The sequence below is a fragment of the Lichenostomus cassidix genome, chromosome 1, assembly GCF_008360975.1.
Source record: "Lichenostomus cassidix isolate B80296 chromosome 1, HeHo_3.0, whole genome shotgun sequence".
Classification (NCBI taxonomy): domain Eukaryota; kingdom Metazoa; phylum Chordata; class Aves; order Passeriformes; family Meliphagidae; genus Lichenostomus; species Lichenostomus cassidix.
The window spans coordinates 25,849,345-25,873,335 of NC_139479.1; the positions used below are offsets into that span (position 1 = coordinate 25,849,345).

At 40.3% G+C, this 23,991-nt stretch overlaps 2 protein-coding genes across 4 annotated transcripts in view; one reads left to right on the top strand and one right to left on the bottom strand.

The window, feature by feature from the left end:
* Positions 1-23,991, top strand: part of TMEM255B (transmembrane protein 255B) — a 261,876-nt gene that overhangs the window by 196,572 nt on the left and 41,313 nt on the right. The window lies entirely within an intron of this gene.
* Positions 1-23,991, bottom strand: part of RASA3 (RAS p21 protein activator 3) — a 125,616-nt gene that overhangs the window by 36,700 nt on the left and 64,925 nt on the right. For all 3 annotated transcript variants that reach the window (XM_085053545.1, XM_085053554.1, XM_085053562.1), the window contains one exon: positions 20,294-20,370. In XM_085053545.1, the coding sequence (XP_084909671.1) occupies positions 20,294-20,370 (77 nt within the window). The remainder of the gene's footprint in view (positions 1-20,293; positions 20,371-23,991) is intronic.

The window sequence follows — 23,991 nt, forward strand, 5'->3', positions numbered from 1 at the left end:
TAGTAAAAGCAGTTCTTCTGAGAGTATGCAGACAATAGAAAGTGATCCCAGAGAGCATAAGCTACGCTTGAGGATATACAGAGTTTGCAAATCACTACACAGACAAAAGAGGAAAAAAAAAAAAAAAATCACAGATGAATTTGGATGATGAAAAGTGTGAATTTACCCAAACAAAAATACGCATATCCTAACTATACACATATACAATGACAGGATCTTTTCTAATATTGCTACATAGAAGAATTTAAGCTTTTTCTTGTGGATAGCCCTCTGCTGTTACACATCAATGGTAAGCAATGGTTAAAAAGGCAAGCAGTATCACCAGTTAGTTGGAGGGAACACAGCAATGTACATCATTGGGCACCTACAATTTGAAGTGTGTGTGCTCTCCAGAACATGTGGAGAAGAAGAACAGATGGCTTCTAATCACTCATAGCTCTCCCAGGTCTGTACTCTCCAGCTCAGAAAACAGAAGTTATCCATCCACAAACAGCTTACAAAATCATGAATGGTGTGAAGATTTCCTCACAAAACAACAATTATGGAGCACACAATGAAATTACCAGACAGAAGGTTTAAAAATAAACAAAAGGAAGTACTTTTTCTACACAATGAAATTGCAAAATTTATTGCCATGGGGTCTTGTGGAGGCTGAGAAAATACATGGATTCAAACCAGCACTACAAGAACTCATGGAGTGTGGGTTTGTAGGCAGCTATTAAAGCTTAATGGTCCAGAAGCTTCCTTCAGCTCAGGAAATCCCAAATTGGTGATCAAGAAGAGTGCAACACTGGAGCAATCATGCCACTTGATGTATCACTCACCAGAGAGTATCAGAAACAGTACTAGGCTACACTAGAGGGGCATTTTACACAGGAGGGTAGTTATTCTGTTCTCTGGGGAAAAGGCAAAAACAAAAGGAAAAAAAGAAAAGGAATAAAACAAAATACACAGATGTTCTTGTGCAGTCATAACGACTTAAGAGTAAGATGCTTCTTTGTGTGCAGCTGGAATAAGAAAAGTAAAAACAACCTTGAAAGAAACAAAATGTGGGAAAACAGGAAACAGACACCAACAGACTGTATCACAAGTCTTTCAGGTAATTTAAAAGCAGTTATTGTTTAAGAATGTTGAAGAAACCAGGCAAAAGCCTAAAGACTTAGGATTTTGAGGAAGGAAGGCTATGTTTGGAGAGACACTCATTCTGGTTCTTATGTATCTTACAAATCATTATGAAGAGAAACAATAAAATTCAACAAGGCACAGGTCTGGTTGGCTCACATTAGAACATTCTCCTTAGCTACAGGCTACTGTAATGTTAGGGCTGCTTTTGTTACAACCATTTTCTTCAGTCTTGGGAAAGCTGCTAAGTCAATGAACACTCCTCCTCTCCCAGCCTAGTACCAAAACACTGGCTTTACTTGGCAAACAGGAAAAGAGCTAGAACAAAATATCAGCTACTCAGAGACAATTAAATGAAATCTCAATTCTGCCATATGGCCATGACATTATTTAGACTGACAGTTCATATCTGGATTAAATTAAAAAAAAAAAAAGTAGTCATAAAGGTATCATCTTGGGAAAGGGGGGCATAGTGGGAAGCAGTGAACAAAGCCAGTAAAAATAAAATGCCCTTGTTCTAGTCATCTGCAGAATTAACTTAACTTACATGTACTAGAATAATGAAACAAAGCCTAGACAGTCAAGATTATTCAAGAATTACAAGCCAACTCATCAGACCTCAGAGAAAAAAATGCCTGGGGGCTGCCAGAATCTTTTCTACCCAACTGGTAATTTCTCATCATTAGCTGTCTGGAGCCCAGCTGGGGCAGGGTGAGCCATCTCTCACAGCTTGCCTGGCTGGCCAGAGCTAAGGTTAATGCTGTGTCATATAAGAAAACTCTCAATGCAGCTGCCTCACTATATTTTGCTTGTGGTTTATAAAATTAATACGTTTCAAGAAACAAGACAGTTTAATTTTCAGTGTGGTTCATGACCAAACTTTCACAAGAGTAAATAAGCTATGGAAAATTCCCAGCAGGTAAGAGAAAACCTCAAAAACCTAAACACACCATAAGCAGGCCCTTGTGCCCATAGAAGTTGAGAGGGTGGCAGGAGCAGAAGGTCTTGAAAAAAATATAGACATTTTTCAACAAAGACTAAGTAGCTCATATCTGACAGCACAGACATTTCCTCTGCCTCTGGGTTGCCAACTAAGCACTGTAGGCTGTAATCTCTGACACATACACATATATCAAAACCAGGCTTAACACAGGTGAGCAACATCAGAATGATCCAAGCCCACAGGCATTCCATGCTCCTTCCCTGGAACTGCAAAAACTGCTTAAAAATTACAGGCTTTGTGATTAGTTCAAGATGCATATGTGTCATCAGCCTCTTTGTGTGTCAGAATGGACAACCAAGGCACAAACAGACATAAAGAAAAGAAACCAGAAGGGACATAGCTGTTCTTAAAACACGTATATGTATTTACTGCTCTTCCAGAATAAATCACCTTCAGTCTATTTGTTCTTCCAGTATAAATCACCTTCAGTTATTTCCCCACTTTCAGCCCAGGGTAGGGACCAGAACACCACTCCCATTCTTTTTTTCCTCAATCAGACTGTTTTCTCACTGTGATTCGTCAAGAGAAAATAAATACATATTCTTATTCTATACAATTGGTTTCTATCACTGTACCATGTACTTTAATTGCTTGGCCTCTGGGGTCAATATTGATGCTTAGCAAGTTTACTCTATTTCCAGCCTCTGCTTGTTCCACCTTTCATTTCTTTATCTTCAGACTTTGTTCCATCTCATATACACATTTTGGTGGCCATCCTCAGGTTCTGTTCTGCATCTTTTCAAAGACAAGAGACTTCCTCCTCCTTTCTTGCTCTAGTGATCTCATGGTTACTTGAACACTTTGTACTTTGTGAGGTAAGCCTGACCAGACAAGTACCAACTTTAAAGCAAACTTGTGGTAGAGTTGTCAGAACTGTCATCAAAACAAAGCATCTTTGGCTAATGCTAATTACTTGTTTGGTAAAGTACATTTCCCAGAGCTGGGTATGTGACTTAGCTTCTTAAGTACCTCTAGATCTCTCCCTCTTTTTTCTTTTTTCCTTCCCAATTTTTCATTTCTACTGACGGGATTCATCTTGTAATATATGTACTATCCTGACTATGTACCTTTTTTTCCAGGGATAACAGAGCACCTCTAAAGAGTGTCCCCTTGTCACTGGGATCCTCATAGCACATGAAATAAGGCTATTAATCTTTAACTTCATAATAGAGTAGTCCAGTCTTTTTTACCTAGTCTGACAGTAAAGAGTTGGTGTCCTTTCCTGGCAATGTTCAGTTCATCCTTGAATGTTCTTTTCTTTTAGTGCAGCTTTGCACCACGAGCTGAGCTCCTTACTCATTCCCGGTGGTTTAAGAGGAACTTTGATGTAATGCTGAATGACAGACTTTTGTGTACACCTCAGCCAGCCTCACATCTGTGTGGGCACATGGTAGCTGCTCTCAGACCAGCAAGTTGACTGATGCCTTCCACTGCAAGCAGGAATTCTTACCACGCCTCCTGCTTATTCCCTTTATCACAACTTTAATAAAGCAGTTTACATTCACGTGTTTCAGAGGGGCTTTGTCTGAATGTAGCTGCATTCACCACTAATAAGCAAAAATTAGTGCTATGTCTAGCTCAAAAATTCCCTGAATCATAAATTTTTGGAGGCCAGGTGAGTGGGTCATTGTATGACTGCTCTCATAATTCTTTATCTCCTAGACAGACTCAGAGTCAGCAACCCAAATGCTACATCTGAACTACTGTTTGTGCACCTTCAGACAAGACTAGCACTTACTCTTCACTTCCACAAAGTAATCTACTGTATCTCCACTGAGGATTTAACAAACACACAAGCCTTTTTTATCAAGAGACTGACAAGTGGCCAGTTTCTTCTGGAATAAGACAAAAATTTTCACAGTTTATTCAATCCTGGTTTTAAATTCTCTGGATAATAACCTCCTCCTTTTGAGTTTATTTTGGTGAACAAACAAGTTCTGGCTTAGAAGCAAATTAAACAATTGCCATCTCCTTAACCTTTGAGAAGATTAACAGTTAACTGGAGCTACTTCCCCCCCCCCTTTATGCGGCAACTCATTCTGCCACAAAGGTCTGTAGCACTAAATGAAATCTGCCCCATTCAAACAAATGGCACTTCACCTGGACCAGCAATTCAATGTGTATTCCCTCAGAATAAAGGCTGCACAGCACTTGAGGCATTGACTCAAACATTTATATACAAAATATATTACACACTCAAAACTACTCCGATTTTGATAGACCTTAAGCATATCAGAGGAATAGGTTTTGCCAGCAACTGTTTTGGTTTTTCTCCTTTAGAATACCCCCCAAAGCCTCCAAAGCAAAAGCACAAGAGAAGCCTTGAAACTGAGACTACAGCTGCACCCCCATGTAAGTACTACCTTCTCTTCCTCATTCCCAGTTCAGCTGAAAATAGTCATAGTCCAGCAAAATATTAAAACATGTTCTTAAACCCATGTTACCCTGAACAGATTCCTTCCTAAACTGACCTACAAAAGTTTTTGCAGCTCATGCAGCATGCAGATTAGCTTTTGGTCTTCAGTGGAAGGCACTGTATGCTCAAAATTTCTGTCACACACACATAACTCTTGGTAACACAAGGCTGTCAAAGGTGATTTCCCTCTGAGAGAGCAGAGGAAGAGAAATTGACTGGTAGTGTCTGAGTTCAAGCAAAAATTTCTTTCCCAGGTATTTTATTGAAGATATTTTATAGAAAACAGGGACAAATATTCATACAAAGCCAAAAAATTACCTATAGAAAGCAAGTGAAAGCAAATGAGCACAGCCCCTACTTCCCCATTCTAAACCAAACACTATTAGAGATATTAGAGTAAAACTGCATCCAATGCAAAAAACCTGATTCACTAAAAATGAGAAAGAAATACTGTCAACATACATTCATCCCTAAAACCAGTAACACTTCAAATAAACTGCAAACTTCTCTTGTCACTAAACATCTACACATTTCTTAGAAGTTTAAAAACATACTTTTCTTCTGCTATTAATATGGGACCTGTCCTCCATACCACAGTATAAAACATCCCATTTGCCTCCCAATATCCGCTCTAAAAAGATGTTTAAAAGCACATATTTACAGAGGACCATCTGTACTCCGTACTAAAGAGAGCAGACTAAAAAAGTGTGTGTCAGCCATCCTGCTCTTGCAGGACAAGAAGTTAATCCATAAGAAGTTAAGCCAGTTAACGAGTCAATTACAGGAGAGTTGCAAGCTTCCTAAAAGCCTCTGCAGAAAACTCTTCAGTTATGTCAATATTAAAAATGGTTACATTATCCTCTATGACAGTGCCCTGAGGCTTTAAGCAGAGACACAAGCTCACTGAAATTTTGAACCACACTGATTTAGTGACTATTCCTGGCACTGACATCATCGTTTCCTTCTGCCATGGTCTCAGACTGGCAACCCCAGCTATTAACAGGGAACAAGAGCATAACAACAGGAGAGAAAAGAGAAAGGCTTAGAAAGAAGAAGTTATTTCTAGTACATGCTGATATACAGAGAAGACAAAAGACTCAATTACAAGGTAAAGCAAAGCAAGCAGTATATAAAAATTATAAGGGAATAGCAAAACAAAAGAAGAGGTACAATCAGGAAAGGATAAATTTGCTTGCTTAATGACAGTACTATATTGATTCTTCTTGGGGCAAGTGAAGAAATTTGAATTTCATGTAATATGGCAGGAAGCCAGGGAATGGGTCAACATATCAAGGCATATCCAGAAGCACTCATGTTAAAGCAGCATGGTGAGAAATGCAGGAGGAGTGAAGCACGAAACAGCAACAATTACAATACACAGCAAATTATTAGAGCCCAGAGAGCAGCTTTAGCTGAGCTGACTGTGGCCTGCAGCAATCCTAAATGGAAGCAATGAGATACTGTCTGTACAGGCTGATAAGACCAAGAGGCAGCATGGGAGTCAGAAGCAGAAAGGCTGTTACGGCTAAATAATGAAGCCAGACTGTGACACAAAAATCTCCCATGCCAATTTTATTTGCTTGGAAAGGTATATTGGTCTCAGTGTTCTGTGTGGGATACACAGGTTTTATGGAAAGAAATCTGCAACGATCTCTGACTTGAGACCTGTCCAAGTTTAACCTGCTCCCAGGAAGGAGCTGTGGGCACACAGACAATCCCTCCTTTCAGGCAGCGCCTGCATGTCACTGTGTACATGCATGAGCACAGAAGCAAACAAAACAAGCTGCATGCACATGTCCTGACTTTTCCCCTCTGCCAGCTAGCAGAGGCCAGAAGCACCTACAACTATTAGATAGTTGATAGCCATATGACAAGAAGGAAGACAAAGTGAAGAAGCTACTGCAATGACTGAAATTCATCCCTAAGACAGAGTGCGACACTTGGCAGAGCAAAAGTTACAAAGAAATCACCCAAAAGCTTTTGAGCCTACTGGCAGGAATCTGATTATGAAGTAAGTAAAAGGATAAGGAATAGGTTAAAAGCAGAAGTTTTACAGAATTTATGATAGAGAGAAAGCAATAAGGCACCCTGGTGGGGAGTGGGTAGATGGGGGCGTGTGAGAGTGGGGATATTCAGCTCTGGGAAACAAAAGAGCTGAACAGAATCAGCAAATCCTAGGGCTTTCCTACCTAGCTGGTGAGCAAGAATTTCCTCCCAAGGGCTGAGTACAGTCAAGCCAAACAGATATTCCAGGCTGGGCATAGATAGTACTATTTAAAATAAAAATGCAGACGTGCTGTTAAGTGACCTGAACTGACAAACATCTGGAACAACTGGCAGAATATGAAGTACAGCAGATTAGAGAAGAGCATCTAAATCTCATGCCATGCCACAGTTGAACCACAGGGCACAACAACCACAGCTCTTGGGCCAAGAGAATGCATCAGCTGAGATGCATCATTTGGGTGATGCACACAGGAAGGGAAGACAAGGGAATGAGATGGTTTAATGAAAGCCATCTCACCAACAGGAAGAATGCAAACCAGCCAGCTTCTCATCCCTACCCAATCCAAGTTTGACCATTTCTAGATTTATAACTAAAATTCTTGAATACTCTTCCACATAGATTTTCACATCATATATTTAATTAGATGTAGTAACAAATACACCTTTCTAAATGAAAAGCAAAACAAAAAATAGGTTGCAATTTATGAAGAAAATAAGTAATTATTTGTGGACCTAGAAAGCAATCAAAGGTGCCTTCAAACACTTCATGGAGGCTACAATCTTTTGTAATGAGAATGCCTTAGCACACCCAAGGTAGGCAGAACTTTTAACGCTTTAAAAAGCTCAACTTGCAACAACTCAGAACAACTCTTGATTTAATTTATGTGAATAATCAGACAATCTGGGATCTTGATTAACAATAGTTATTATTAAAGGGCGTTGATCTTTGCTACACTTTGAAATACTTTCATTAAGGAATTCAAATTAAGCTGATTCATCAGCCCTGCTGAGACCTGATGACAGTTAAGTTGCCAACTAAGTTCCAAAGTAATGCTGATGCATTGAATTTGTTTTGATAAGAGAACTGGGCTAAGGTTATACAAATTGTGTCACAGTGAACATAAAAATGCTCTCCAACTAGAATTCACAAAATAATATTGATAACTTGATGTTGTCAGGATTTACATATCTAAAAAGATGTTAACGTATCTCACTGTGATTATGGACAATGCAGTAATCAAGCACAGGAGGCAAGAAAACCCAAAAAGCTCACAGTTTTTAACACTGAACTTAAAGTATTATATCCTCAAAAACTGTGCTTTATTAAAAAACCCAAAGCCAGCCCAAACCAGAAATATTCAATCAGATACACCAAGTCTGTGAAAGGTAAGAAGCAGAACTAGAGAGTCTTCTTTAGTAAATCAAATAGCAGCATACAGATCAGGCTTTTAAAGTTTCATTTACTTAAATTTTTTACACTGATGCAGATTGAGCTATTCATAGAAAGGTTTGGGTTGGAAGAGACCTCAAAGATCATATAGTTCCAACTCCCCTGCCATGAGCAAGTACACCTTTCACTAGACCAAGTTACTCAAAGCCCCATCGACGAAGCATGATCATCATAGGCATCAAAAAGCTATGAAATTACCTGAAAAATTCTCATCAATGTCCCTGACTTAGCAAAAGGAGAGATCAAACAGGATTCATAAACCATTTATTTCAAAAACAGCTGTCACAGGATGGTGACTTGCCTAATTTGAATCATTCCTCTGATCCGACAAAGAGACATGCAATAGTGTTCTGTGCCTAAAGGATCATACTGTGAATGTGATACAGAAATTCCATGAAGGATGTTTTGTGGCTATTCTATGGCAACAACAGAGAAAGCAAGTCCTGCAGACAAAATCTTCCATTAGTAGTGAAACCTCCCTAACAAAGCATCATCCTCTGCAATGCTACAACTGTAAAGCACCAGACTTTTAAGACTCTGCACAATTTTAAAGACATTAGGAAAATACCTACAACACAGTAGTGGAACTGCCTAATACTGAGTCATCACAAAGTAATACCCAGAAGGTGCCTGGAGAGGAAGCCACTGATTTTTAATGGAAGACAAAATCCCTTTGACCTTTTGGATGGGAAAAAGCACCAGTTATGATTACCTGCACAATGAAAGCACACCTGAATGGCAAACCTGGTACCCCCTACCAGGAGCCAAGCATTATACAAACTGTAAACAATTTCCACTGGTACGCTGTCCCATTTTACTTGCTACTCTGAAAGGTCAGTCATGCCATAGGTTTAGCTATAACCTATGATATCCCATCCAAAGAAGAATCTGCTTCACCCAAGTGGTGGCTATGCCATTGCTTGTACAGTACTAAGCCTCTAGAGATGAAAAGCAATGTAAAGTGCTCTTTATTAAAGTTTTTAGTGGCTTGTCACTTCAGATCTTCTTATGGAAAAACAGGATGCAAATTAGGGCATAGTCAGATAGGCATGCTGGTATAATGAGCTGTAATTGGTAGCCCACAACAGCTTTTTAATTTCAGTTACTGCACAAACAGTTCATACTCGTATTAAGTTTATCCTCATATTTTGGGACCAAAAGGATCTTCGGGATCACATAATTTGGCCTCCTTCAAGACAGTGATGAAAGCTCTCAACTAATAAAGTTGTGCAACAAGTTCATGATGCCTACTTCATCTTGAGAGCACATTTCTTATAAGCAATCAAGGCTTAACTCAAAGGAATCATAGCTATTAAAATATCCTCACAATGTGCTACATGAGACTCCCTGCTGATTAATGGTCATGACAAAAAACAAATAACACACACCCCCCAAATGGTTTTACTACTTGTTTCCCACTAGCCTTGAGCTTCCAAACATTGATTATCACTATGGTAAGAATAAGTAACCAGACATTCAGAAGGACTCGCTACTAAATATCATGCATACTGTGATTTCACAGAATCAGCTAGGTTGGAAAAGACCTCTGAAATCATCGAGCCCAACTTATGATCAAACACCACCTTGTCAACTGACAATGGCACTCAGTGCCACATCCAGTCTGTTCTCAAACACCCCCAGGGACAGTGACTCTGATACCACCCTAGGCAGCCCATTCCAATGCCCAATCACTCTTTCTGCAAAGAACTCCTTCCTGAAGTCCATCCTAAACCTCCTCTGGCACAGCTTAAGACTTATTGTCCTGTCACTGGCTACCTGGGAAAAGAGCTCAACCCCCATCTGGCTACAGCCTCCTTTTGGGTGGTTGTAGAGAATGATAAGGTCTCCCCACGAGCCTCCTCCTCTCCCAGCTAAACACTCCAAGCTCCCTCAGCCACTCCTCATAGGACATGCACTCCAGACCCTTCACCAGCTTTGTTGCCCTTCTCTGGACACACTCCAGCACCTAAAGGTTCCTCCTAAACTGAGGAGTCCAGAACTGGACACAGTATTCAAGGGTGGGTTTGGCCCATCAATCCAGCCTGTCCAGGTTGCTCTGCAGAGCCCTCCTACCCTCCAGCAGATCAACATTCCCCCTAACTTGGTATTATCAAAGTTTTTCTTGAATAACTCAGTCACCCAATCTAAGACATATCTACCAGCTCTTCTATTCTTCCTGTAGCTCTTCCATGAACGCTTCTGAGTTTAACAGCATCCTTTTTAGCCTGGTCTCCTAAAGATAGAGGCCTAAGAGAAAAGGCTTTCTGTCTATATTTGTCAGTGAACCTCTTGCTGGTGATTTTTTTTAATCAGTTAGTGTTTCCCACAAAATTTGTGTAAGTGGTACAAATTTCAAAAGATACTCCAGTTCTACTAATTTTATTAAAATTAATGGCTATGCAGAGAAGAAAGCACCCGTGGATGTCCCTAGGAATGAAAGGGCTGCACACAGCAGTTGTCAGCAGCTTTTGACTGAACAGCACATAAATGGTGAGAGTCTGCTGTCACACTGTGCCACCTTTTACAAACATGATGTTTGGGCTGGTAGGGCATAAAACTAGACAATACAGCTGTGACTGTCAAACAACTAAAAGGGTAAAACCATATGCAGTGAGTACATCTGCAGCTGTACACAGTCTAGCTGAATTTGTTGCCTCTGTTTGAAGCTTGTATGAAATTATTACAAAACCATCAACTTGGAAGCAAGTCAACTGTAAGTTAAAATTAACTGCAGACACTACTGCCTCTAAAAGCACAGACTCCTTGACAATTTCTGTGCTTACTACAGTTTCTTTCAGAATATTTTCCTTTTTTCTTAGTGTTTACGAGAGCAAAATTATTAGAGAAACTAGCAACCTACCTTGTACAGCAGAAAGCAAAAGAGTAGGATGGTGAAAATGACAGGTCTCAAAGTGCTATTAAATTTAAAATGTGTATTAAAAGATTTTTAATCTGACTCATAAGTAATTTGTATGTTACAAGTACATAATTAGCAACATAGACGAATTTTTCCACAATCAACTCTTACCGAAGTTTCCAGCAAATGGCATCCAAGTCAAAGCTTTACACCAAGACAGACAAGTAGGGGGACATACAGTAGATACCAGGTGATTTTAGCTCTGTGGAGTCTGAAAAGTACTCAGTCATAGCACATAACTAGTTGCATTCTCAGTACAATAATATACCCAGAAGCACAAACATGATTCTGAGCTCATCCAGATGAAGTAGGGCAAGAGATACTTTCTCATTATTGCCACATCCACTGTAAGACTTCTTGCAATAACTTCCTCTCAACAAGTCCCTCTGTGAACAATGAAGTTAATGACAAATGTTTCCTAGGTATTGTGTGCCATGTCTCTACTCTCCTTATATTTGAAAAAAGCCCTAAAAAATGACAAAAAAAATGAAATCAAATTGCCCAACCTCAACACTTGGGGCCCTGCAACTTCCTCTTTACCCTCCAGCTTCCCCTGTCTCAATCCTACCTTGATGTCTGTGCCAAGTTCTGTTCTGCTACCTAAATATCATGTTGACAGGTGTTGCTCTTGGAGCAACAGATAAATTTGCAGAGACAAGTGTGATTTGCAACTTGTGCCCCATCACATTGCTCCTTTAGAAACTTCTCCAGCAGTGTTTTTGGATAGTGCCTGCCCCAGAAGCTGTAGAAATCCCAAGAGTCATTCAGAATGAAACAGCATACAAGTTCACCCTTGTTTTATTCTAAATATTGTGTACTCCAAAGAAACTTTTGATATAGGTCAAGTTGCAAGACAGCTAGCTGGTTTCTCTTGGGGCCCTACCTCAAATGTAATTGAACTGCTCCAGCTGTTCATCATTAAAGGACATCAATTAAGTAAAAACTGCAGACATTTGGGGCACTGACAGCCTATTGCAGGTGCTAACAAATCACAGTGCTCAAAATCCATGCATCTTTTACAAACACAGATACTACAGGAATGCTCTCTAATGCCCCCATAGCCCCCTAACACTTTGACCTCAAGCACATTTAGAAATTAAATCATTTACCAAAAGGATTTATGCTTGAATAATTTTCCTCCATTTATAATCCCAGTCTGTCTACTTTGTGTAAAACAGGAAGTACTGTCACGTTATTTACACTGCAGCATTTACCACTGAAAAAGAACGACTTAAGACTTACATTTGAGTCTTCAATTACAAACTGAGTTTTATACCTATTCCAGAAAGTCATGTGATGAATGTTCAATCTCAAAATGGTGAGCACTTTAAAACACATTCTGCTGTAGGAAGGTCTAACTGAAGTTGCTGTTGATTGGGATTACGGATAAAATGACACTTGTATGTAATTTGCATAAACAAAGAATTTCATTAACAGAAGAGAAACACTGAAGAAACACACTGAATACAAAACCAAAGAAGCATGAAGAAAACTTCATTTAGTGGGAAACACAGTAGCAGAAGATAGTATTTCTATATATGGGGCAGTTTAATGGAGAGCAAACAGCTGAAACTTGATTTAGGCTACAAAATAGTCAACAGAGATTATAAGGGAAATGGAGAAGCAAAACAGAGGCAGTGTAAACACAATGCTATGAGAGCTGGGAGAAAAGAAGAAAAAAAATCATGCACTATGTTAAAGCCTTATAAAGATACATATCTCTTCTCTCTTCCCCTCTGTACTCCTAAAACCCACAGCATTGCAACACTTCAGGATAAAAATACCAGATATTATGTGATTTAACTTCTGAGCACTTTCCCCCCACCAGTTTGTTATGAAACCCATACAAGATTAAAAGCATGATCAAGATGCAATCCTGCAGGAAAAGGCTCAGCTTGATGAAGGACTTGCTCTCTAGAGAAAGGAGATTGTAACACACTTAATGGATGCATGAGTTTACTCAAAATGAAGCTGTGAAACCACTTTATGCCTTCATTAGCATTCCCTCCCAGGAGCAAACAGAAGTAGAAATTTTTCAAAATATTGTGAGTTGAACTATTGATGCATACATTAAACCAGTCTTCTTGTAGTCAGCAATACCTTTTTTTCTCCAAATTGATTTAGGTCATATTTCAGGCAGGAAAATAAGCTTTATTTGACCCTGAAGTGAGTTCAAAGCTGGCCTTATGTCTCTGCAGTGGACTAGAAACTTCTCTAAAGCAACACAAATGCATGTTCTCTAAACTGGAAGCAGCAAACCCAAGAGGGCTGGGTGGCTCAGGGACCCATTCTGAATGTTGGCAAAGAGCGCTGAGAGCTGTAACATCACAGGAAGAGCAACCACTGTCAGCTCTGGCCTCAGGCCACCTCCACACTCGACAGGAGCTGCAGCCTTACACCAGGACAACATACCATAAAGAGCCCAAGACTGAGCACTGCTGCCTCACAAAGCAAAAAAAAAAAAAACCCTGGTTCCTGCTGATGCTTTCGCAGAAAAACAGCTCCAATTTGGAAAAGGAAAATATGAAAATTCTGTATGTGGCACACCACTGTCAAAAAGAGAGGAGCGAACCCTGCTCTACACCAGTGACAAGTAACTAAACTTCACCACCACCTATTAAAGAAAAACCAGATTACTATGAGAGATTAACAAAATTTTATCAAGCTAATGGATCCAAGTGTTTTCCGCATTAAAACTGAATTCAAGGAAAAAAAAAACCCAAACAAAAAACCACCATCCCAACAAAACAGCACAGAAAAATATTATCTAAAACTTCACTGGTCGCTTTGTCTGCACTCTTGCTTTCCACTCTTAACAGCACCAGAGAGTGCCATAACAGAAAACCAATAAAATTCAGCAATGGGTAAATACAGTCCCGCATTTCCAAGCCTCCTCTTTATCCACCCGTTTAGACAAATTTCTCACCTGTTCCTGGGGTTTGATTAAGATAGTTATTTACTGGAAAGTAAACTAGCTCCAGTGTAAATGAGAAAAGCAGGAAACAAGCTAGTTAGTAAAGGGAAGTTCCCAGATCACTCTAAGATCATGCCTATATGTTTTAATTTTACACAAATGCCTTTAAGCATGTTCCATGATTGAAGGACTAGCTCCTGTGGTTTTTCAAGGTGTGTCCAAATGCAATCATAGGGGAAAATAGCAAACCTGCACCAGACAAGATGGGAACATGTTTTCCTCTTATGCTTTAGATTAGGATCCAGACTGTTGATCCAAAAGCAGGAGTGGCCATTATCTCTGCCCATCCAACCAGACTTGATATATGTAACTTTGTCCTTCATGAGCTGTGACCAACAAAATGGAGAGGCTGAGCCTCTGAAATTTTCAAAATTTTCAAAATTTCAAATTTCAAAACATTAAAAACATCATATTGTGTAAGAGACTTTTAAACAGTTACATAAAGTCAATCTGATTTAGGGCAGAGGCTGTCAACCAGCGAACAGCAATGCTCACGGAAAAGGAAATTCAGATCTATAACATGAACAAGCAGAGAGGAAGGTCAGATGCTGCTCGCTGCATGCTCTGTGCTCGATTCACATGGCAGGAAGGCTGGGGAACTATCACCAAGTCCCTGGACTCCCACCCCTAGGCAGAGACCTTCTGCTTTAACCACACCTGACAAATGAAACCTCCTTTCTTTCCTCCCTCTTCCTCTTCAGAAGGCTTTTACAGCCCACAGCTCACTCACTGTTCTTTTAATAATCCCTGAAGTATTTATGTTAGCAATGTCATACCTACTTATTGTCTCCTTTCCTGCTTGCTCTTGTAAGCTGCCCATTCAACTTTGTTCCACATGGTCAGAATACATCTTGTAGAGCCCTCGAGAGAGTTGCACAGCATTTAATTCTTATATTAATGCAGTGCAGCCACGTCTTCCATACCAGAGCTACAAAAGCTTCATTTACCAAATAAAATTTCAATATTGAGAATGTGTTTGTAGACTTATGAATTGTTTACTGGAAAACTGTGTTACTACATATGAAAGACAGCAGGGGCTACTGAAGCACATACATTGTTATTTAGCTATATAGATTTACTGGGTGGGAGAATAAAAGCAGCAGGGGGGAGGAGGGGTGAGCTCTCCAAAGCAGATGTTTCCAAGCTTTTTTAAAACTAAGAGACAAGACATAAGACAACACTTGAAGGAGCAGCTGGGGACACTGAATAAATACAGACATTTAAATGTGACTAATTACATACACATGCTGGAATTCTCAAAGGATGATCAGGGAGCCAGGCTCCCAGCTCACTCTGACTTGCAACAGGAGTTCAGTGGCCTGTTCCTTCAGGCATGCTGCAAGATGTCATCTTGCTAAATACAGAACACGGCTTCTAAATATTGCCTCTAGTAGCTTAACCACAGCAAAGCCTACAGATTGCTACAAAGCTATCTACAGGAGCCCTCCTCTTTATTAAAAAAATACAAATGCATGTATCTGCTGTTCCTTGCCTGTTCCTCTGACAGATGAGACAAAGTTGTCTGGACAGCCCAGAGGCCTTAAAGCCTCTGGGGAGCCACGTTTCTGTGCTAAACACAAATATGTTGCCCAGAAACTGCTCTAGCAATGGTGGGGGAAGGTTTACAAAAAGTCTAGGGATCCTTTCCAAGTACTTCAGTTGTAAAGCATGAAAAGTTTCTGTATATGGAAAGTGATGGCTCATAAAAAAATTTAGAGAGAAGTACAAAGCATTGATTTTCAGATGTATTCATGTAATATGGCTAGACATGCTGTTCATTACTTAGTTCAAACACTTCAACCCAATATGGCTGCAGAAACAGCAGCTTTCCCTGGTCATTCTCCTTCCTCTGCATTACAGAAAAAGAAAAGTGCAGTTTCTAGGACACACAGGATTAAGGCCTGTTTCAGCTTAAAAGGCATGAGGCAAAAAAAAAATAAAATACAATATTGCTCGAGCAGCTGCCAAAAGCTGTGTGTCAGCACAAAGGGGTGTGCATGGACACAAGCAGCTAGAAGCATGGGAAAGTCTTGACCGTTTCTTTCCATGGCCTGTCTTAAAAATGTTCATAAAATTACAGAGAGATTTCTGGCAGGTGACAAACAGGAGATGGCCTTCACTTCACAGCAAGTGGAAGGTGAGGGCAGATGTTGATAGTCACAACAGGGAGCAGCTGATTGTGCAGAGGGCCAAAAGCTGTGACTGTAAAAAGTGTGGCAGAACACAGTGTGAGATCTTTGTGAGTGAAGGACAGAGGGGAGAAGCCAGACCTACTGAGTAAGACTTACTTTTTCTCAGCACTCGAGGTGACTCACAACATGGCGCAACAGTATTTAGTACAAATGCAGCTACAGGACAGAGCCAGGCCACAAAGTCCATGCATATTGTTTTTCATCTGTCACACTTGGGCACAAGTCTGTGGTCAGCAGGCTGTAGGTTTGCTCTCTCTGTGTGATGTGAATGTACACATCAAGAGCTGCATCCCAAGTCCTGTAACTATGATAACAAGGCACTTATGGGGGTCAGTCACAAGGAGCATAAGGTTTTGCACCAGTTCCCACAGAGGGAGCCCACAGGTGGCAAACTGCTCCCAGAAGGAGCATCCAAAGTGATAGCTGTGGTTCCTACAGAGTGTGACAGCAGAAGTTGCTGGGGTCACAAGCAGTTTGAGTGTGGTGTCTGTACTGTCAGTGTAACTTCTAAACACACTAATGCTTCTCCTTTTAATCTCTTTTGCAGGGATTCAGTCCAGTAGATTGTGCTGTAGTAGCTGGCTGAGACTAGGGCCTCTGATGAAGCACACCAGCTTCGTGGTTTAAGACTAAATGAAAGTACTGAATGCTTCCTAAGGAGAAGCTATTAGGTAACAGTTTTTGAACTGGATTTTTTAGTTCCTCTGCAGGGGCTAAGGAAGCACACTTGCCTTTTGCATTTTTTAATAATCTACTTCTTAATGTTCAAGAGCTCAGCACTTAAATATTTTAATTTCCCCTTCCATTCAGATGAATTTTTCCATCCATTCATCCAGCTGACTGTTCACAGCATGCTCCACAGGGCTGCAGGCTGGCTCAGCAAGGCCCCAGCTGCTTTTCAGGCTTTCTGGAATGCAGAGGTGGCAGCAATGTGAACAGGCTCAGAGGGCACACTGATAAAGACCTAAGGGTAAGCTCATATTTTCTGGAGAGGTAAAAAAGCTTCCTAATTAGGCCGAGTCTTCATTTAGCCTGCATACGTGGTCTTTGGAAACAAGCACTATTCTGGGGCCTAAAAAAGCAAGTGTCTCCAAGGTATTTTTAAACAGCTGCCCACTGGATGCAGCTTTTGTTCTCCCTGCAAATCTGAACTGTTCAACCAGTTATATCTATGAGGTCATTTGCAGGGTATTGTTTATCTTTGTAGCGAAATGCTTCATATATTTTTAAAATGAACTCAAGGAAGTCCACAAGACAAGCATTAGATTCATCAGAACAGTCAGTTTTTAAGATGAAGTGATTCTAGATTCTTGCTCATGTTTTTACAGCCTTATTTGCTCACTGTAACGAATTCATGAGCTGTTCACAAGAAAATCAGCTATTTTCACAATACTCAGTTGGAAGATGCACTTCCCTAAAACATCTAGTCTCTGCTTTTCACTCATGACCTACCTATAAGGTTCTGCCTCCCGTCTTTGCTCTTCCCACTGGCAAATTCCAACTACACAGACATTTAGCTGAGCACTGCTTAATTACCACACTCTTTTCTTACATGCTGAAGCACTAGAACCAAGCTATCTGGGAACAAACTTGAAAGAGATTTCAGACCATGTGGAAAACATTTAAGAGCCGCAGTTTGCTGTAGACCTTTGTAAAGCAAGAAGTGTGGCATGAAGAAAATGCTGGACTACATTCTGAAGTGTTCCCCCTCTCCATGTAATCATTTCCCTTAATGTCGCTCAAACCTAAGACACATTGCCATGAAAAACTGCATCAACAGAACTACATACTCTAGAAACATTCTTCTTTCCCGATTTTGCTATTTGAACTGCTAAGCTCTATTCTAACTTACCACTAAAATAACAAATAAATGTGAAAACTAGACAAAGCCAGAGTGTCAAGGTCAGACACAGAAGAGAAGGTGACAATGGGAAAAGATAGTTTCAGTAGACAAAAGCTTGCTTCAGCTCTGATTCTCAGGTTTGTTTCTAAGAGACCTGGGCTCATTATGATTCAGCAGTTAAAACCTCATGATTATTCTATACATCGTGGCTAATATACTGAACAATACCTAGCAAATCATGGTTAAAGAAAACTTCGCAAACCAATCAAAGTCTTTGTCTCTGCACTGTAGAAAGTTAATGGAATAGTCTTCAAATCAAGAATATATAAACAAAAAATTGAAAAAATATTTAAAACCTGTCTGGCCAAATGAATAGAAAGGTAGAAAATCACACTGTTAAAGTAGTCATTGCTTGAATGCTATTCATGAAGCATGAAGAAGTTGCATGTATTAAAAATTAGGAAGCATCTTTTCAGACACCTATTTCTAGCATTTCAGAAAGTTCACTGAAAAATCCATTGGTACTGTAACACTACCAGGTCCCACTTAACTGAAGACAAAACCTTTAAAAGATAGCTGGCTGTGGTATGGCATACTCTCTCAGAACAAAACAAAGAGAGGCAAACACTTCTGAAGGTCCTTCAGTATACCACCTTACTCTTCAAAAAGACTATGGAAAGAGTGGAAGGATGTTTCAGTCGATTTGTCTTTGCAGAGTCACAGGCATCACAGGGTCTCAACCCACAATTAGGGTTCAAAGGATATGGATAGAGGGGGCTCTGTGGCTGTATCACATCTAAGGAGTGCAGTACACATGTTCAGAAAGGCCAAAGCAAAAAAAAAACCTCAAGGTGGTACTCAGGACAACTGTGCTCCTTTTCCCTCTATAAGCACAGTATCCTCCGGGCTTGCTTTGAGGACAGTCCAAGCACAGTTATAAGCCCACAGTCCTGTATGTCCCACACACATACACCCTCTCTCAGAGCAGAGACACAGTGGAGTAGAAAGGGAAGAAATTTACTTTTCCCACCTTCTATTTCTCCCTGACCCACAAAGCCTTAGGACCAATGGCAATACAAACACACTTAACAAAAGTTGCCAGCCTAGGACTTGGTAGATAGAGGCTTGAGCTCTGGTTTCTCAGAATGTGTGTGACCATCATCACTTGGTCATATTCAAATTGTGCAGTGGAAAATGACATAATGAGAGTCCTCAGGTAGCAGCTAGAGGAAGGCTGGGCCCTCCAGGTGGTGCACAGATGTACTGACACGGCAATTTTGGTTCTCAAAGAGGTATAGCAGTGTTCCAGCAGCATCGTGCCTTGGCTAACAAGTTCACTGAAGCTCACAGCCTACATAGCAACTTGCACCAGGCTATCCCTGTTATTTGCTCTGCCTCATCACAGCAGACTGCAGAGAGAGAGTTCAAAAGTACCTACTGCAGAGCTCTGGTAGGACCTGCATGGCCAGTGGGCATTTGCACAGGCAGGCAGGATCAGTTACCCCAGCACACCCTCATATCAGAGTGGGCATACCATGATGGAGGTCACCCTATGGATCACCTGCATTTGTTAACAGGTCCTAGGTGTAAAGGCTACCAGAACAAAGCCCTAGCAAAGGCAGCAACAAAATTATATTAAATACTGGTCTGAAAATTGGGCTGGTCAGAACTTTCCTAGAAGAGCATTTGTCATATTGACATGACTGCTAAACAGCTAGATGTGTATGATGCCACCACTCTGATTTTGACAGCTCTTCTGCCAGAGAGAACAAAGCACCTTCCTCACAGAAGCCAACCAGCTCTGACATTGTTTCTGAGATAACCTGAAAGGCTTTGGTGTGGCCAGGGAGCAGTGGTCTTCCGGACTCCTCCTCAGAGAACAGAGAAATCTTTACTGCCATTTGAGTCCTGTGGCATCTCTGTTTCAACTTGAATGAGACTGGATGGCTGATTCTGAGGCTGCCTTAGTAAGTGATGGCAAACTTGTTTTAAGTCAGCTCTGTAACACTCTCTCACCACACAAGTTGTGCTACAAATTTATTTAGCTGGTAAGGTCCTTAAATGCAAATTAGAAGGACATTAATATTACCCTCTGATGTCTTTTTAGTATTTATGCCATAACTAAATTGGATAAGAGATTTATTAATATTTAAGATGATTAGAAAGAAAATTACATAGATTATGTAGGGAGAAAGAGAAGAGAAAATGAAAAGAAATCGCACATCCTAAAAATTCATAAGGATATTTCTGATTAAGAACATTCAATGTCCAAATGTTTTGATTCCTCCAACTATTTTTAAATGAAGCACTACACACTGTTTGCAATCAGTGAGTTTCTCATAGCTCCACAGCTACATTTCAAGTCCTACCGTGTTGCGAGCTTGTGGCAGACGACACCAGTGTCTGTTATGACTTCACTCAGTCTCAGCTCGAGGTGGACCTTCCCCTGAAACACACCAAAAACACCATATGCAAAGTTAGCTTTATGCATAGCCAGTCACACCATTCCAACTTCAACCAAAGTAAGCCTGTTTGTGCAAGTAATTCCACAAGAAGTCTAAGGATTAAATAAGACCTGTATAGCAAAGGTCTTTTAACTACTAGAGAATCAAGACTAGTACTCATTTACCTAAATTTGGGTCCATAATCTCCACCATTGTCTCTATATGTTTTACTAATTGAAGGATATGGAGTGTCCGCAGTCTGACATAGATATGTTGTGTTGGAGCTTTATCTGTACTAAGCATTTTAAATATTAAGCAAGTATCTGCAACACTACTGTTAAAAATGTTATCACAGAAGTGTGTTATAAATTAACACCTACATGTTTTAAACATTATAAAAATAAAATCTACTAAGCAATATAAACAAGACAAATATCAATAAAACTATATAGAACTACTAAAAAACACAGAAAATGTTCAATCATGTTGCTAGCATTCACAGTATCTACTGTTACATAGTCTTCAACTCCTTACCACCACATTAACTTTCTTATGATTCGGGCCAAGATACTATCCTTCAATATGCTAAGAAAATAAAGGCAAACATGAATACCAACTGCATTCCTCTTATTAATTCCATTATATTTCAAAACATGAGCATCCACTCCCACTGACAAAACTTCACTTTTACAGTGTGTACACAGTAAATGCAAAATACATTTTGTTATTGACCAAATCTGACAATGCCAAAGGTGCCCAGACATCTTCTGCAAATCACTGTGGCCAAAATTGAATCTTTCATTTTTGTATCTCCCCTCCATACTAAAGGATGCTAAAATCCACCCTGTTAATTAGTCAGAGCTCTAATGTGGGTATCATCTTTACCTCAAATCACAGAAAATTCTCTTGCCGCTCCTTTTATAAGATCTTCCAGATTTAACCTTTGTGTTTTTTGCACATGACCAAAGCTCTTGCCAGTGACTTCCCTGTCTCTTGTGACTAGTCACTGCAACCTCCTGCTCTATGAGGATGTCTATCCTGTTCAACATAGGAGAGTGAAGATGAAACCCTGGCCTCAAATTGCACCTATGCTGCTAAGATCCCCTTTCCCCACAAGAGATTTGTCTGGACAAAAGCTTGTGACAGTCTGTAAGAAAGAAATTTATATTTTTATTATTAAAAGGACTACTGTAATAATAACAAGAGTCTCATATTGTGGGTGACAAGCAACGTTGACAGCATTTACAAGCAGGAAAGATTAGATAATTTTACTGAAAGCTCAAACAGTGGCTTCATCCTGCTCAGAGAGAATCTCTCCTTTGGAGCCAGGGTTGAATCTAGGCTCAGTCCTGAGTTATAAGACTATAATGCTTTCTTCCCTGAGAAAAAAATCTGTGAAAAAATCTGGAGTTTTCACAATTCTGAAGTAGAACGTATTAATTACTCAAAACATTCCCATTAAAAAATATACTTCAGGGTCTTCCTAGAAGCAGCTATGCTTATTAGCATAACCTTCTCATTTGGAAGGGTTGGATCCCTTTTCAAGGAACAAGCTGAAGGAGTGCCAATTCAACTGCTGAATCCTTCCTTTTCCTTCAAATCCAACTGATATGGAGGGTGGATTCACAGGTTGCACATCCTTCCTAACCACATCTAACACCCCACAATAGGGCCAGCCAGCTTCCAGTTTTCAGTTATTGATTAAAGAAGCCATCAGTTCACAGAATTCCTTGTAGGGAAGCAGACAGCATTCAAAAGTAAAAAGCAGACTCAAGGCCCTGGATTTACAGATACAGGAAAAGCCTGTCTCCAAACACCTTCTTTCTGCTTGGAATGCAGCTGTGAGTCTGTGTGGATTGAAATGCCAGAAAACAGTTATAAAGCAAAAAAAAGTATACAAATGCTACCTACCTGTATCATGTTTCCAGCAGTTGCAAATTTGTGGTTTAATTTAACCACAGTACATTAAAGGCAAAGAGAAAATGCATGACCACAGATTATCCTAAAGTTACTCCTATGACAAAGTTCTGCCATGCTGGCATAAAGCAGTTTTAGCATCCTGAACAAGGCTTCAGAGGCAGTGTTGCCAAAGTCATCAGGGCACCACTGGGAGCTCTGTCAAGAGTGCAGTTAAATGCACACATTTTGTCCTGGAATCTGACACACCCCACATGAACCAGTGGCTGTAGATTCAGATGCAACATCTGACCTAGCTCAAAACAGACGCAATCTGGTTTTTCAGAGAAATACTTATTAAAAAGCACTGACAAATACCAGGAACCCCCATGCTCTATATCTGAGGCTCTAGAAGATGAACAGAAGACTGTCAGGCTGCCTAAATTCAAAAGGCAGGAGGCAAATCTACCCAAATTTCCTAAGCAATTTTTAAGCAAGTATCAACCAGTCCTTCATCGCTTTTGTTTCTATAAAATTTTTAGAAATATTTCACTTTTTTAAAATGTCAAAGGAAAAGAACAAGTCTTCACCGCTGATTTTAAACAAAACCAGAAAATATACAGTTTGCTTGAGTATTAAGTATCAAGTCAGTCTTAATATACAGGGCTCACACTGCATAACAAAAGAACAATAGTTGATATCACAAAAACTTTTTGTTTCTACAAAAGAACAATAGTTGATATCACAAAAACTCTTAAAGAAGGTATTTGTTTACTATTAAATCTGCTGCACAAGAAGTTTGTGGTCACCCACCATTTTACTTCTCACTGGCCTACCCAATTTTATTGGGAACTTTCCCCACCAAGGTGGGAGTGCACCTGCATGAAAGTTTTTCCAAACATTGATCCATATGGGGACACTTTTCTGAACACAATTCAACTTTGCTCATTGCTCAGTAGTGTGGAAAGAGGGACTGGGACCCACTTTTGGCTCTTTATTCCTCGTCCTGCTGGAAGAGAGTGACTGCAAGTAGTCTCACCCCAGCTCCTGGAGATGGAGGAGGGAAGAGATGTAACAGACATGAACTGTTGGAAAGGACTAGGCTAAGCAGGTGACATGAACCACAGTCCATGACCAAACTCATGCCAGCACCACATTTTTTTTGGAATCTCAAGTTTAGGACTGTGACAGCACTGGTGTGTTGGTTTATTTTCCTTTGTTCCAAGTCGCCTGGAGAAACAAACACTGGAAGAACTCAGCACTGCACAGAGACCATTTCAAACTAGGGAATATCCTGTGCCACTACTTCCCAGTCTATCCAAATTTTATTTCGGGACATAGCAAATGTTATTGGGCAGATGCCGTCTACTTTGAAACCTTTTTAGCCAGCTTCTTGAGATGTCAGTTTCTGGCATCAGTAAAATTTAAAAGCAAACAAGAAAACTGAGCCAGACAGTAAGGGCTCACTAAATGCTGGCCTTGAGGGAGTGGGAGAGGAAAGACCAAGGGTGCAGCTACTGTTTTAGGTAAATCCAGCCCTGCAGGATTATCAGCAGCTCACGTAAGCTCAGGCCTAACAGCGGGTTTGAGAGCAGGAGGAGGAAGGAGTTTATTTGCTGTCTACACTTGCTGCTTGTAACAGCTGCTCCCTCCTTTAGCAGAGGGCAGCAGGCGGCTGGGAAAGGTCTAAGGATCATGCTAGAGATCACAGCCTGCCCGCTGGACCA